General features: G+C 32.3%; 1 protein-coding gene across 1 annotated transcript in view; it reads left to right on the top strand.

Moving 5' to 3' along the window:
- Positions 1-255: 255 nt before the first annotated feature.
- LOC128177974 (mannose-binding protein C-like) overlaps positions 256-14,697 on the top strand; it is a 30,069-nt gene continuing 15,627 nt past the window's right edge. The window contains exons 1-3 of the mRNA XM_052844912.1: positions 256-562; positions 3,774-3,857; positions 4,279-4,355. Of these exons, the coding sequence (XP_052700872.1) occupies positions 256-562; positions 3,774-3,857; positions 4,279-4,355 (468 nt within the window). The remainder of the gene's footprint in view (positions 563-3,773; positions 3,858-4,278; positions 4,356-14,697) is intronic.

The following is a 14,697-nucleotide window of genomic DNA, read 5'->3' as shown; positions in this document are numbered from 1 at the left end:
ATTGATATCCTCATTAACTCCAGTGTCTTACAAACATGCAATATATGGAAAATTATTAATGCATGCGGACACATATTCATATGTTTTGTGTTTTACAGAAAATCAATATTAAATGTTGTGGAATGACTAATAAAACAACGTTTTTTTTATACTACTCGACCAATCACAGTGCAATCATTGGAAAATTATGGTATAAATAAAGTAAAACACGAAAACATAATACAGATAGTACCAAATTCATTCGTAAATTTTAAAATGAAACTCAAGGCATATTTTGTTTTTCTGATTAATTTATTGGTACATGCAGAATTCAGGTCGAATTTCATGTTACGAAATCCGTCCTATGATAACAAAGCAACTATTGCAATCCATGTTTTATTGACGCCAAACTCCCGTAGTCGTTTAGAGTGTGTATCTCAATGTACAGCTTGGGGTGAGTGTAAATCTGTGATGTTCAACATGGACACACGTCAATGTCAACTTCTGTCTGTCCACATGGGTGACCAATCAGACGCAGGACCACATAATTCCGTAGGATGGTTGTACTATGAGAAGAAGTCTGGTATGTATTTTTTCGACATTTGTCCCCATGATAGAAAAGGTTTGGGTTTTTTTTTCCGTTAGTTTTTTTTTGAGAGGGAATCGGGCTATAACAATAAAACAGTATTTTCCGTAATTAGTACGAAAAAAAAATTCTGGTGATATACAAATGTATGTGTTTATCAACGAGAGAATTTTGTGGGGTTTTTTTTTAAACAAAGATAGAAATATTGGTGAGATACATTAAATGGTATATAACTTTGAATAACAGATGAGTGAAAAAACTAAACTTCTTTCACAAACTGATGTATAGTGTTGGAATTTTCATAATTAACCGGAATTATGCCAGTGTAGAAGTATTGGAAGTATTTATCATCAGTTGATACTCTTGAATCCGCCAATGTTAGCTTTCCTTTCTAACTACATGTATAGAACATTTGATTTCTTCAACGTTTTGCACAAAACTGGTTTTAATCTAAACTCCCAATTGTCGCTCATTATGTGCAAATAAATGAAATTATATAGTACTAAAAATTTAATCATCAGTGTTTTATCTAAATTTATAAAAAATTAAATGTGTTAAACACAGTGGTTTCAATATTATAATATTTTTATACATCAATTTTCATTTTTTTAATTTGAAGTTGAACAATCAAATATATTTGTTTTCAATAAAGTGATTACAACAGCTTAAAGTACATTTACTGCAAAGAGAAAACAATAGTTGTTGAACATGAGTTACAAATTGATTTAAAGTTTTGTATAATCTCTATACAGTCAGAGTCTGCTAAAATTGTTCAGTCAAATCTATCATGAAGAAAAAGCCAAGTTTCCCATCTATTGTAGAATAATTTAATCTGCAATTTCGGGTAGCTATATATTTTAGAGTTGATATATGTGTTTTGATATCTATAAGTAATTTGTGAATTGTTAGTGTATCATTTAGACATCTTTTCCTGTAGATAAAGGATTTCATAACCAAGAAGATATTAAAAATAAATGTCTGTAGAAATAGGGTCAGGGTACATCCCGAATATAAAAATTAAAGGATCTCTTTGTTTTGTAAGTCTCTTTGTTGACAAAATTCTAAAAATTGTTGAATGAGTTCTTGAACATTAGGACACTCCCATAATACATGAAAAATTGTCTCATCGTGTAGTTTACAAATTACATAACTTACTACATTCCTTTCCTATTTTAAATAGATATTTATTAGTTGTTAAAATGAAGAGGTTAATTCTAAATTGCAGCCATTGTAATTTGGTACTTTTAGCCAAGACAAAAAGGTAACTGATATATGGTTTTCCACTGTAAATCTGACATCATAAAAAATAATCCCCATTTTGATTTAATGAAATATGTAAAATTGTCCATGTTTAGATTGTTATACATAATCTTATATCCTTTTCGGGTGAGCAAAATAGTTAAATGTGGAGAGGTATAAATGTTTTGGGTTATCATCTTTTTGGGGATTCCATGATAATGTAAACTTGTTAAAATAGATTTCTGACCATGATATGTAAGGAAGTTTGATTTGACATCAAACTTACTCTGAAGGTCTTGTAAACTTAAAAAGGCCCCCATTTCATCCAGCAGATCATTGATATAAACAATGTTCTTATTATACATGTACATATACCATTCATTAAAGAAAATTGATCCCCCCCCCCATTATAATGTTCTTATTGTACTGTATGGGTTGGGTAATAAATTCTTGCCATGTAAGTAATTTCATTTTATCTGGTATTTTTTAAGAGCAATAAATGTATCCTTCCAAAAGGAGTCTCTTTCTAAATTTATTTAGTTATACAGGATATGAAGTCTAACCCGGTCTTAAGCATTGTGTCTGTATTAATTGATTTATTTAATAAAATATTTCATTTTGAACTTGGGCTATTTATCAATCTTTTAATCCAGGATGACTTTAGATGTTAAGTATTTATTTCGATTATTTTTAGACTACCATTTGAGTACTCTTGTGTAATTTGTTTTCTTTTTATTTTGCCCACGTTAGAATTCCAAAGAAAATTAAACAATATTTCATTTAAGTCTTTAATAAATTTACATGGTGTTGGTAGTGAAATGAACAAATGAGTAATTTGTGATATGATAAAAGATTTGACCAAAGCAATCCTACCAAAAGGAATTGTATGTCTTTTGTTCTACTGATTGATGATATTTTTAAATTCTAACTAACTTTTTATCATTATATAGTTTCGGAATATTTGCTAGATCCACCACGTCAAATTGGATGCCTAATTATTTAAATTGCGTTGTCCAATGAAAGTTCATTTCATGACGTAATTTTTCAGTAGAATACCTTTTGCTGCCTATCCAAAGTAATTGGGTTTTTGATAAATTAATCTTCAGTCCAGAGATTGTATTAGAATTACTCAATTCATCAATAGATGTTCTGAGGGATTTTTCTGAGCCATAATTTCATCAAATGCTTTTACAAAATCAATCATTAATAATACACCAGGGATGTCATTTTCCTCTGTATATTTCATAAGATTATACCGGTATATCAGTCTAGTATTTCCGCCAATATATCTTCCTGGTATAAAACATGTGTAATCGGGACTAATAATAATATCAAGCACATTTTTAATTCTCTGAGCAATACAGTTTAAACAGTGGAAAATTGTATTTGCTGACAAGGTCGTTGTATTGACCACAATATTTACGAAAAGATGACTTCAAACGAGACTGTTGATAGTCCTGTTTTATCAACTTGTTTGTCAGTAGCTTGTCTTGCCTTAGAAACTGTTCATACAAAGAGCATGTCCTTGCGTATCGAATTAACTGATAGACATAAACACCATATGCAGGTGATGAAGGTATATTGCTACATAAGTAAGGAGAGTTGACTATAGAAAAATTGAAGTAATCGCGCTCATCATTAAGTTTTGTTGTTAGGTTACCATCAATGTCCATTTCCAGTAAAATATCCAAATATGAAACAGATGACACAGAGTCTGTGGTATGTTTTATTTCAAGTCCACTGGGAAATAACAATTGTTAATTGATAATACGTCGTCAATATATCTGAATGTTGAGTTGAAGGCCACAGCGAGTGATTTTTTTTTTCACGTACAAGTTTTTGAATAAATTCTGCTTTATAATTATGTTTAACAATCCAACATTAAATTCCACGAAAATTAATTAGTTTCCAACGTATACAGTTGAGACCACAGCATTGTCTAATTGACTTACCATGTATTATATTGAAGATGATCCGTTGTCAACAACTGCAGCAGCTAGTGTCATGACTGATGTGACAACAGTAGTTAACTTTGAAACTACCACCGGATTTGGTAAATACCATTTTTGTATAGCTATCCCCTCGCGCAATTTGTTGTGAAGGTGATATAGCATCGCTGCTGTGCGTATGTGTGTATATATTTGTGTCCATTTCAGTCTTTTAAGAACATTAAAAAAAAACAACTCCGCACGCATGTTTATCTTGTATACTTTATAATCAGGTTTAAAGGACAAACCCTGTTTATTTTCAATAAATTCTGTTAAATATTTATTAAACTATCATAAATTACAACACTTAAATTGGAAATTTTACGCACGATTTGACAATAGACATTTCCTGTTTGCAAAAGTAAACATTTCAAATCAACAACTTGATATTTTGTTGGATTTAAGCCTTGTAAATGTAAAAAAAAACTTTTTTTTTTAGAAATGGGGAGCGTATATTCACATATCGAAGTAAAACATTTTTTACAGATTGCGCAATATGGCACCAGCATTCGGGTCATTGGTACTTGCTGGATTCTCAATACAGAACATTCAATGACTCAAGGGTAAGATGATATTTGAGCACTTAGAAAATGTCTCCTTTTAAAATTTAGCTTTATTATAGATATATCGTTTATAATATTTCAAAACTATATGTTTCCTTTTGAAATGTAACTTGTAACTTTATCGTTGATGTATCGTGCAGTGTTTCAAAACTATCTAAGGTTTATATTATTACTAGTTAATTTGGATTTGATATTATAAAAATCTATGTTATATGTATATAGTAATTAAGTCCAAAAAACCAACTTGACGGAAACCGACTCGTATATTTACATTTCCAAATGGGGTTATCAATACTGTCTTTCAACAAGTACACTAACAAAACGATTTTATTCATGCAAATGATTTGGTATATAAAATCTCAAGAAATTCTGTGGCAAATTGTATTCAGATAGAAATGTACGAGGAAAGAAAGTTTACAATATTTGATAATAAAACAACTTTCCAATCATGCATCAGCGTAAAATAAGAGCAAAGTTTTTTAATTTGTAACTAGAAAACTTAGTTGTTACAATTTCTAAAACATCACATTTCTAAAACTGATAAATGTATCATTCAATCCTCAACAGAAAATTAATTTTTAAAAAGAAAAAAAATTATTATGAAAGAATAATTACTAAAGAGCTATCAAAAGCAGTCAATGGCTAACGAACAGGACCAGATTACCGAAGAAGTTGGTTGTTCAGGTGATCCTATCGAAGAAGGGTTTCTGATAAGATCTGATCGCGTACTCACCGACATCAGATCTCGCAAATTTTTTAATGGGTATTTTAATTATATCCCCGCAAAGTTTGGGGGTATATAGAAATCATATTGTCCGTCTGTCTGCCCGTCTTTTTGTGCAATCATGTCCGGTCTATATATTTCATATGAAGAAAATTGGCAGTTTTTACTGCACACAAAGATTGCTTATGACCTGAGGGTGTGTCATAATTTTAACCGAATGTCATTTAGGTATGTTCAAGGTCACTTGAATGAAAAAATGCATTATTCATGTCCGGTATATATCTTATTTTTGAAGAAAAATTGGAAGTTCTTACTTCACACAAAGATTGCTTCATATAAAGATTGCTTATGACCTGCGGGTGTGTCATAAACTTGGCCCATGGTCTGTTGTGCAAGTTCAAGGACATTGTTTACTGCCTAGGGCATATCTGGTAATGAAAATGATTAGAAGCTAAATTTGACCCAACGATTGCTTGTGACTGATAAATATGCCCGGACCTTGAGCTTTGGTCATTTGTGCAAGTGTAAGACCAATATAAGATACAGGTACATCCATTACTTTCTTATAGAGAAGTACTTAAGTTATATTTCTGAGCGGGATATCATTTGTAAGCTTGCTCTAGGTCATTATAATTTGATTTTATACATTTTAAATGACAATAAAGTTAACAAAACCTCTATAAAGCGGCCTAATACGATGAACTCTCGCTTCTTTCGTTTCACTTAAGAAATATGTAAAGAACTTGATTCATTGTGACTTATTTTTGCTCTATGAAATATGCAAAGAACTTATTTTGGCCGTCAGATAGAGTAAAATTTCAAACATACCAGAACCAATATTTGTGCATGCATAAACACTTTCAGGTTTTACTTGTTATCAAAAATGTATAAGTACTTGTAATTCCCCAAGTGAATATGCTTAATCAATTACAATGAAATGTTGTGGGAATGGATATTTCCGGGAAAATACACAAAATACTGTGAAAAGGTCCGCAGAAATCACCACTGCAAAATTTTGTCATATTTAATAACTTACTTATCTTGAGTGTATGCAAAATTCGTGAAGGTGATATTGTCGGACTATTTTTATTTAAAAAAAAAGCCGTACTGTGATAACATCAATATATCGTGTATTCATAATAAAGTTAGATAAATAAATCGGATAAGTTTTAATAAATCATACTCTAAATGCAAATAACATGTAAATTTAAAAAAGAAAATGTGTTTGAAACAAAATTAAATATAAAAGGAAGACTAAATATATGTCCGGAAATCTTGTCTTACTACATGTTCGATCTACGTCCGCGGCGGTTTTGTAGGCTAGCGACTATAGACATTATACCGACTGAAAATATCGAGGATACTATACAAGTAGTACCGGGAAAAAAATCGACAAATAGGGTTCTACATCAAGAAGTATGTGAACAATAATGAACTGTTTGCTGTGAGTTTCTTAAATCAAGGTAAGTGGAGCGAGAGAAAAACATTGAATTACTATAATAACATGAAACTTATACATTGGTATGAAAGAACTTTGAATTTTAGTTTAAGATTAATGCTTTTGAATTGTTTATTTAAAGGGGGTCATGAGTTTGGTCAAAAATTAATATTCCGATTGTAATGTTTATAATGCCTCAGTAAAGCATTTTCAACAGGCAGCATGCAAGTGTAATTTCTCAAACCATTTCTGTAATGGCGATTTCCGACTCGCGGAAAATAAATCAGCGTAAATTTAATACAAAGAAGATGGGTGAATAATGCAAACAAACTGCCTATATGTGGATAGATGAGATTAAAATATCAACAAATCTTATATTTTCCCCCAAATTGTTGAAAACAATGTATTGTTACCATAACATAGATTTATAATCCTAAAATATGTTAAATAATTGGAATATGTTGACTTAAACTTGCGAATGCATGTAAAAACCTTTAAATATTGTCATTTAAGGTCACCCGAGTCACTCAGATGACCTATTGCAATTGGTCTTCGTCTCTCGTCGTGCGTCTGTGCGTTAACAATTTTTTATTTCTAACTTCTTCTTGAAAACTACTAGGCCAATTGTTACCATTTTTGGTGTGATGCATCTCAATGGTAAAAGAAATCTAAATTGCGAAATTCATGCTCTACCTCCCCCCCCCGGGGGGGGGGGGGGCACAGGCGGGTCAAATATGCAAAAAAGCCAAATCAAAATAAATCTTCTTCTCTACTCCCACACATGTGAGAAAAACCTGAATGCATGGTTATAATGTCCATAAAGCCCTCTACCAAAATCAGGCTATAGGGTAGGACCACTTGGTGGGGCATGGTTATGATGTCCACAAACCCAACCCTGCTCTACCTAAAGTGTGAAATTTATTGGGGGGGGGGGATATAGCCATAGAGTGTTAATACATGTAATGTTTAAAAATCTTCTTCTCTACAGACACAGCACACGGAATAAAAACTAACTGCATATTTAGATATTTTTTTTTATCCTGTCATCTTTAATAATATTTTTTATCACCTACATGTAAGGCAAGGGTTATGGCTGGGAAAGAGAGGGGGCATGTATTTGTCTTATTTTATTCTGCTCAAGAATTTCAATGATAGAAATGAGTTAATTCACATGTTAAGAAAACAAAAATAATGAAGCTGTCCATCAAAGTTATCGATATGATATTGTGAAAGCATTTGAAAGGAGTTCAGGGAAGAGGATTATAACAGTTAATAGAGTTATCTCCCCTTGCTGCTTCAAAATGGAGTTATCTACCTTTGCTTGTTCATATTTAGTAATTAATTATTGAATATAATGTAATTAAGAAGTTGTATGATCAAAACAGTTATGGAAGTTTTTTTTTTAATCATTTGAAACAAAAACAGTTTTATAATTTCTAATAATAGACAAGTAGACTTGTTCATAGTAAAGTAATAAGTAGTATACAAGCCACCTTGTTTTAGTTTATCTATGAAAACATATTAATATAAAACCAATTTTGAAAGTTAACATGTCTGGGAAAATACTTTGTATGAAAGCTGTGCACCTTTTCAGTAGTAGGTCATACACTCTGATACGAGTGATAGGTCTTTGCTAAACTATAGGACCTAGAGTCCTTTCCAAAAGAATTTAGACCGGGAGAAAACTCAATTAAATGCATTTATGAGACTCGTCCACACTTTTGTGTATGGGCTATTGTACTCAGGTGACCGTTAAGGCCTATTGGCCTCTTGTTTTTAATAGAGTGGGTCTGAGCTCACTATTTTGTTAAGTCTATATAAGGTTTAAAGTAATCAGAACGATTTCAATCAACAACAAGTGAAAAGCTATCAATGTGACAGCAAACCAGATTTTCTTATACGTAAACTGTATCCATAATCCATGTCAACGCTGAATTGACAAACTCTACCCACCGTATCATGTGAAATGGAGTACCCTATGTGCAATATGTTGCCAAATAATGAGCAAGTTCAAAAGCTGGTATTTTTTTCGTAAACTATCAGAAATCAAAATCCTAACATTATGCACACCTCTGATATATGTACAATTGATCTGCAAAAGAACAGTTTCCTATTCCTATCTTGAAAACTGTAGGAGGAGTTATCCGTACAATAAGGGTACCCTATATGCAATATTTTGCCAAAAATGAGTACATTGTAAGTTCAAAAGTGGGTATTTTTTTCTTCCATAAATTATCAGAATTCAAAATCCTAGAATATGCACACATCTGATATATGTACAATTGATCTGCAAAAGAACAATTTCCTCACTTGAAAACTTTAGGAGGAGTTATCCGTACAATGTGGGTACCCTACATGCAATATTTTGCCAAAAATGACTCAGTTCAAAAGCTGGAATGTTTTTTCATAAATAATCGGAAATCAAAATCCTAGCAACATGCACACCTCTGATATATGTACAATTGATCTGCAAAAGAACAATTATTTCTTATCTTGAAAACTGTAGGAGGAGTTATCCGTACAATAAGGATACCCTTTTGGCAGCCGCCCGCCCACCCACCCCCGCCATTTTTACTATTTTAATAACCGGATTTTTCCGTTGGAAAACCCAGTAAAAACGTGTAGAGATAAATCACAATACTTTAAAAATGTCACTTTGGATCCCAACAATTGAATTTTTTAGAAAATTAATAAAAGTCCGTAAATTGATAGTCGAAGTCACATATAGCATAATGATGGTGTTTGATGTGACTGAAATGGCTCAGTGGTTAGAGAACCAGACATTAAGTAGTGCTCATAATAGTGCTAGGGATTTTAGATTGTGAGTTCGATACCACTAAGACTTTAGAACTTAATTTTTTTCTTCTCGTTTGTCAAAATATTCAAAACTAAAATATTGTTAGAATTTGTCCTTTTGTGAACTTGTATTATAACATTATTAAGTATATTTAGTTGGAAGAAATAAAATTCGAAAATATATTTTACGACTAAACCAAATGGGCATTTGCGCTATCTTATTCCCCCAGCTTCTTTTAAATAGAGCTATCTCTGCTTATTAAACGAACAGGTAAGTATATGTACAATGAACTGGTTCAGCTAGTAGCATTGATCGTACAAATAGCAGCATCGGGGGACATTCGCCAATTAATAATGCATTGACAAGCTGGTTAAATTGGTCACGTTTCTTGGTAAACCGATGTCTAATTATACCCGAGCTATTAGCTAATGTAACGGTAAATGAACTTCTGATCTATGGTTGTTGTATCTCTGAAAAAATTATTGACACTTATTCTACGTTACGGAAATCGTGTAAAATGTTTCATTGTCTGAAATGTTCATTAAAAATTAAGTTTAGATTCGGATAATTTTCCCTCATTTTTTTCACGGGTTTAACAATCGTACATGAGTTATTTTTTTACTTTGACTTTGAAGTAGTGAAAATTGATTCGCGTAATTTTTAGAAAACTGTTTAAGGTGCTAATTCGCTGGGAAAAAAACATGACGCGGAAAAAACCCTAATATACGGTACTAGAAAATTAGTATTGATCGTTATAGAGAACTATGCACTATGTACTACATGCAGAATTAAATGCCACGGTACCTCAAAGAAGAAAAAAGGCGAAGCATACAGAAATTAAATGCACACTTCCTCCTTCCGTTATGCAAGGAATCCTCCGTTTGTCGCTCTGTTGTTACCGCCTACCTCCACAAGTAACTCCAGTTGCTTTATTTGCAGGAGACCGGGGCTGAAACTGACTGTAGTGTCAACAGCAGAGAGAAATTCGGTTTTCTTGAGGAAAGAAGTCCTTTTATCCTACGGCATGTGTAAAGCTTTTGCCAGAGAGTAAATTCACTACTGAGGCCCTTGAAAGACTCCCTGTTTATTCTGATATTACTAACATAAACAGAAGTTCAACTAGACACGATCTCGTTGCGAGCAACGAGGAGGTCTTCCGTCCGATTTCTAGAAGAAAATATGACATCATCGACTTTGATTCTCGACAACAAAACATGATATTGAAAAAGGAGTGAAGTATTTATGCTTCATTACATCGCTTTTTATAAATTCTATTACATTGCTTTTTTAAATGCTTGCATTTCCTCCAATCAAGATTGAAAATATTAATTTTGTTTACATCTGGTCCGTAAAAACCCTAATTGGGTAACGCAAGAGAAAATCATTATATTGTTAGGATATAGAAACGTATTATACCTAATCTATAATTAATAACCTTTTACAAAAAATGGCTCTCATTAAAGGGCTATAGATAAAAACATTTTAGAATTAGAAAGGACAGTTAATTCTGAAAACATTTTGTCAACAAGTGTTTAAAAATTCATAACCGTTCTAGAGGTATATGAGAAAGAAGGTTTAAGGGGCCGATCCCTTATCTCCTTATAGGGGCCGTTTGGCGAAATTTTGAAGATTGCATATGGTTAAGAACATCTTTTTGAACAACTTTTCTTCTGTATTGCATTTCAAAATATTTTTTCTTTCCGAGATATTGGTGATCAAAATTTTGGACTTTTGGTCCCTAACAACCTTTAATTACGTAATACATGGCAAAATCATTACAATGCTTGGATACATAACTGTGAGATAAACATATTTGCTTCTATAACCTTTCACAAAATATCTCCCAGTAAAGAGCTACATATTAAAGACTTTAGAGCCCTTTGGTCCCCTTATTTGAGGGGCCAGCCCCTTTTTCTTGATATCAAATGAAAGGTCATTTGATTTTAAACAAATTGTATTCAACAAGTGTTTAGAAATTTGTTACCATTCTGGAGATATATGAGAAAGAAGGTTTTAAGGGCCGATCCCTTATCTCCTTATAGGGGCCGTTTAACAAAATTTTGAAGGTTTCATATTGTTAAGAACATTAATTTGAACAACTTTTCTTCTGTGTTGCATACCAAAATATTTTTCCTTTCTGAGATATGGGTGTTCGAAATTTTGGACTTTTGGCCCCTAAAAACCCTTAATTACGTAATACATGACAAAATCGTTACACTGCTTGGATACATAACTGTGAGATAAACATATTTGCTTCTATAACATTTCACAAAATATCTCTCAGTAAAGAGCTACAGATTAAAGACTTTAGAGACCCGTGGTTCCCTAATTTGAGGGGCCAGCCCCTTTTTCTTGATATAAAATGAAAGGTCTTGTAAATATAAACTTTTTTTGCATTACATGTGTTAACAAAATATTTTTCAGAAAAGAGATAAACTAAGAAAACCATGAAAAATTACGACGTTTATTTAATCTCAATTTTCGGGACCGGGCGAGCTTAAACGCCTTTTGAGCATGACAAATATGAATGCCAAATTGCACATCTACAATCTCTTGTCTACAATCCCTGAAAGTTTGAACTCAATATCTTTTACCGTTTAGGAGGAGATCCCTGGACAAGCCGACCCTCTGAAAATCGCTAAAACGTCATTTTCTCAAGAACGGAAATGACGTCATCAAAATAAAAAAATGTATATAAAGTTCGGATTAATATCTATTAGATCTGAAAGTTTCACAATAATCGGTTCAGCCATTTCCGAGAAATCGCCTGCACAAATTTTGTAAGAAAAAAAAAAAATAATAATAGGGAAAAAGAAACCGAACGAAAACAATAAGGTCTTCCGTTGGAAAACGGAAGACCTTAATTACTGAAATTATTTTGTATTTATGAAAAATAGCTTTGGAAAACGGGAAACAGGGATTGATTTTGACAACAAAATTAATTTCCATGACAGCACTATATCATCCTTACCGGACTCACTAAAGCTTCTTTAGAAGACTTGTTAACCAGTGTCGACGGAAAAGTAAACGAGAGGCCCATGGGCCACACATCGCTCACCTGTTCTTGAATCATTCTATTTCTAAGGGGTTTCTTATGAATTGAATTAAAAAAAATAGGGTAAAACAGTCATATATTTCAAGACTTTACCAAACATTAAACAATACATAAAAAGAAGCCTACCTTTTTTGGACATCATATTATACATGTAAGATCTAAGTTGCCTCAACTGATCAGTCTTAATGTCATAGACATCAACGCATTCAGATAACAAAATTCTAAAATGAACTATGAAAAATTATAAAAAGTGATAGAAGGTCATTGTGACCCTCATATGGGGGTATAAAGATCATAATAAAATAACTAAGGGTAGCATTGTATACTAGTCAAAATTTCTAACGCTCCAGTCAAGTTTTTGTATTATACTGTTCGTAATTCTAATTATTTTGGCTATGACAATGATCATTATGAAAAATAAGGAATAACAAATTAATTTATCATAGGTACTAGAACACATGTAATATGTTTTGCTTTTATTTATTTAAACCTGTAGCCATTGGCTACTACGTTGTATTTATAGCGTATAACCTGTAGAACAGGTAATCAAGTTAAGCACGATTTTCACTCATTCGAAGGCTTTTCTTTGCCGCATTTACACAAACCCCACCCATCCGCCCGCTTATTTAGTGACATCTAAAAATCGAAGGAATGTGCACAATAAAATGTAAATTGCTTTATTTCAGAAAGAAGATTGAAGAATCTTTAAATGTATTTGTACGTGTAAATAAATTCAGTAAATAAGCGCTTCCTTCACTAATCATGTGTTTTGTTATTATTGTGAATAATTTATGTTCGGTTGAGTGGAACGAAAAAGAACAAAAAGCATTTTATTAAAAACTCATTTAAAATTTATTTTAGGACTTTATAAAAAAATCAAGATGGTACAGGTATCCTAAGATTTTAAAATCACAACATAAATACTTCATACGTTCCCCATTTGCACTAATAACATCATCTCATAGAGATTCCATGATTGAATATAAAAACTTTGTGGAAGGTTGTTTCATTTGTTTATGTGGTCTAGTTCTGCCAAATTCGGATACAGAGGAACTTTCTCACTCTTGGATTTATATCGTCCCGCCCATGAAGGCCATTGGTGTGGTCTGAAATGTGCTGTGCAGTTGCGCGTGCTGTACGGTGTCTAGAGGAAATGTGAGTTACCCGAATGTAGCGGTCATGTTGACATGTCGTTACATGACGTTTTGGCCTTGATGGTGAATCTTCAACACTTCCAGTTGCATTGAGCTTCCGGTCAAGCCTTAGTGGTGTCTTAAAAAAAATCTAGCGATCTGTGATGTTAATAATGATTTGGGGAAAGCTGTTTTATTGTTTAGGACTTTTAAAGGTTAAAGGTAAATACAGCAAATATTGTGAAAAGAAACAAACCAATTGTAAACCAGGATCCACTTATACCTCGCCAACTGATCTTGAAAATTCTTGGGCTGACATGCGCCGCATTTCTCTTATCTTTTTTTTTTTATGTTTTTTTACAATCAGTTAAAGATAGGGAATCCACGCTTTTCAACAAAAACGGACATGGTCGAGTAAGTACGTAATCGATTACACTTATATTTTGGCATGAACAGTTGAGCATTTTTAACAGCAGTCGATTGTGGCAACGACTTAAAAATTGATGTTAAAGTTTTGTAAATAATAAAAAATTAAAAGTGGGGCGTTAGAAATTTTGGCCAGTATATTTCTTTAAACAATATTTTAAAATCTATATCTTTTTATGAACTTTTAGTATTCTTGCAAACTTTCAATTTTAAAAAGAAATTCGACCAGGATCACCTTTTTAAAATCAGGATCGGTTCAAAGACAAACTGCTTTTTTTCTTAAATTTCGCATTCTTGTTTATTTTAATTTCTGGGTGGAAGAGAGTGATGTTTTCATTGCAGATAGAGACGTCCTTGACTCTATATGTCTAGCTTAGAGGAGCTTGAAATCAAAGCCGTTGTGTTAGCATTTATGAGCAAGGGAGAAATACAAATGTCAACGCAAGATGCAAATGCAAGTCGTTTCGTGACCAAAGTAAAAAATAACTTATATAAAATAATTTACTGTTAATCAAGGTAAAAAAAGAACATATAGATTTGTTTTTACTTTTAAGATACGTTGAGTTGTTCAATTTGTAAACGATAGAATTAAGAGATGGAAGTTACTCAATCGAATCCTCCCTACAAGTAAAGTACCTCATATTGGAGATTTCGTCAGAATTGTCTGTGTCATATGATATCATACACTTGCTTTTCACCACTCTCCTTAGGTATTTTTTTTAAAATTATAAATCGATATTGTAGACAAACTTTTAATTTAAAAAAATTG

This window comes from Crassostrea angulata, chromosome 3 (assembly GCF_025612915.1).
Source record: "Crassostrea angulata isolate pt1a10 chromosome 3, ASM2561291v2, whole genome shotgun sequence".
Taxonomy (NCBI): Eukaryota; Metazoa; Mollusca; class Bivalvia; order Ostreida; family Ostreidae; genus Magallana; species Magallana angulata.
The sequence above is the reverse complement of the archived record's forward strand: the minus strand, read 5'-3'. Positions and strand labels throughout refer to the sequence as shown.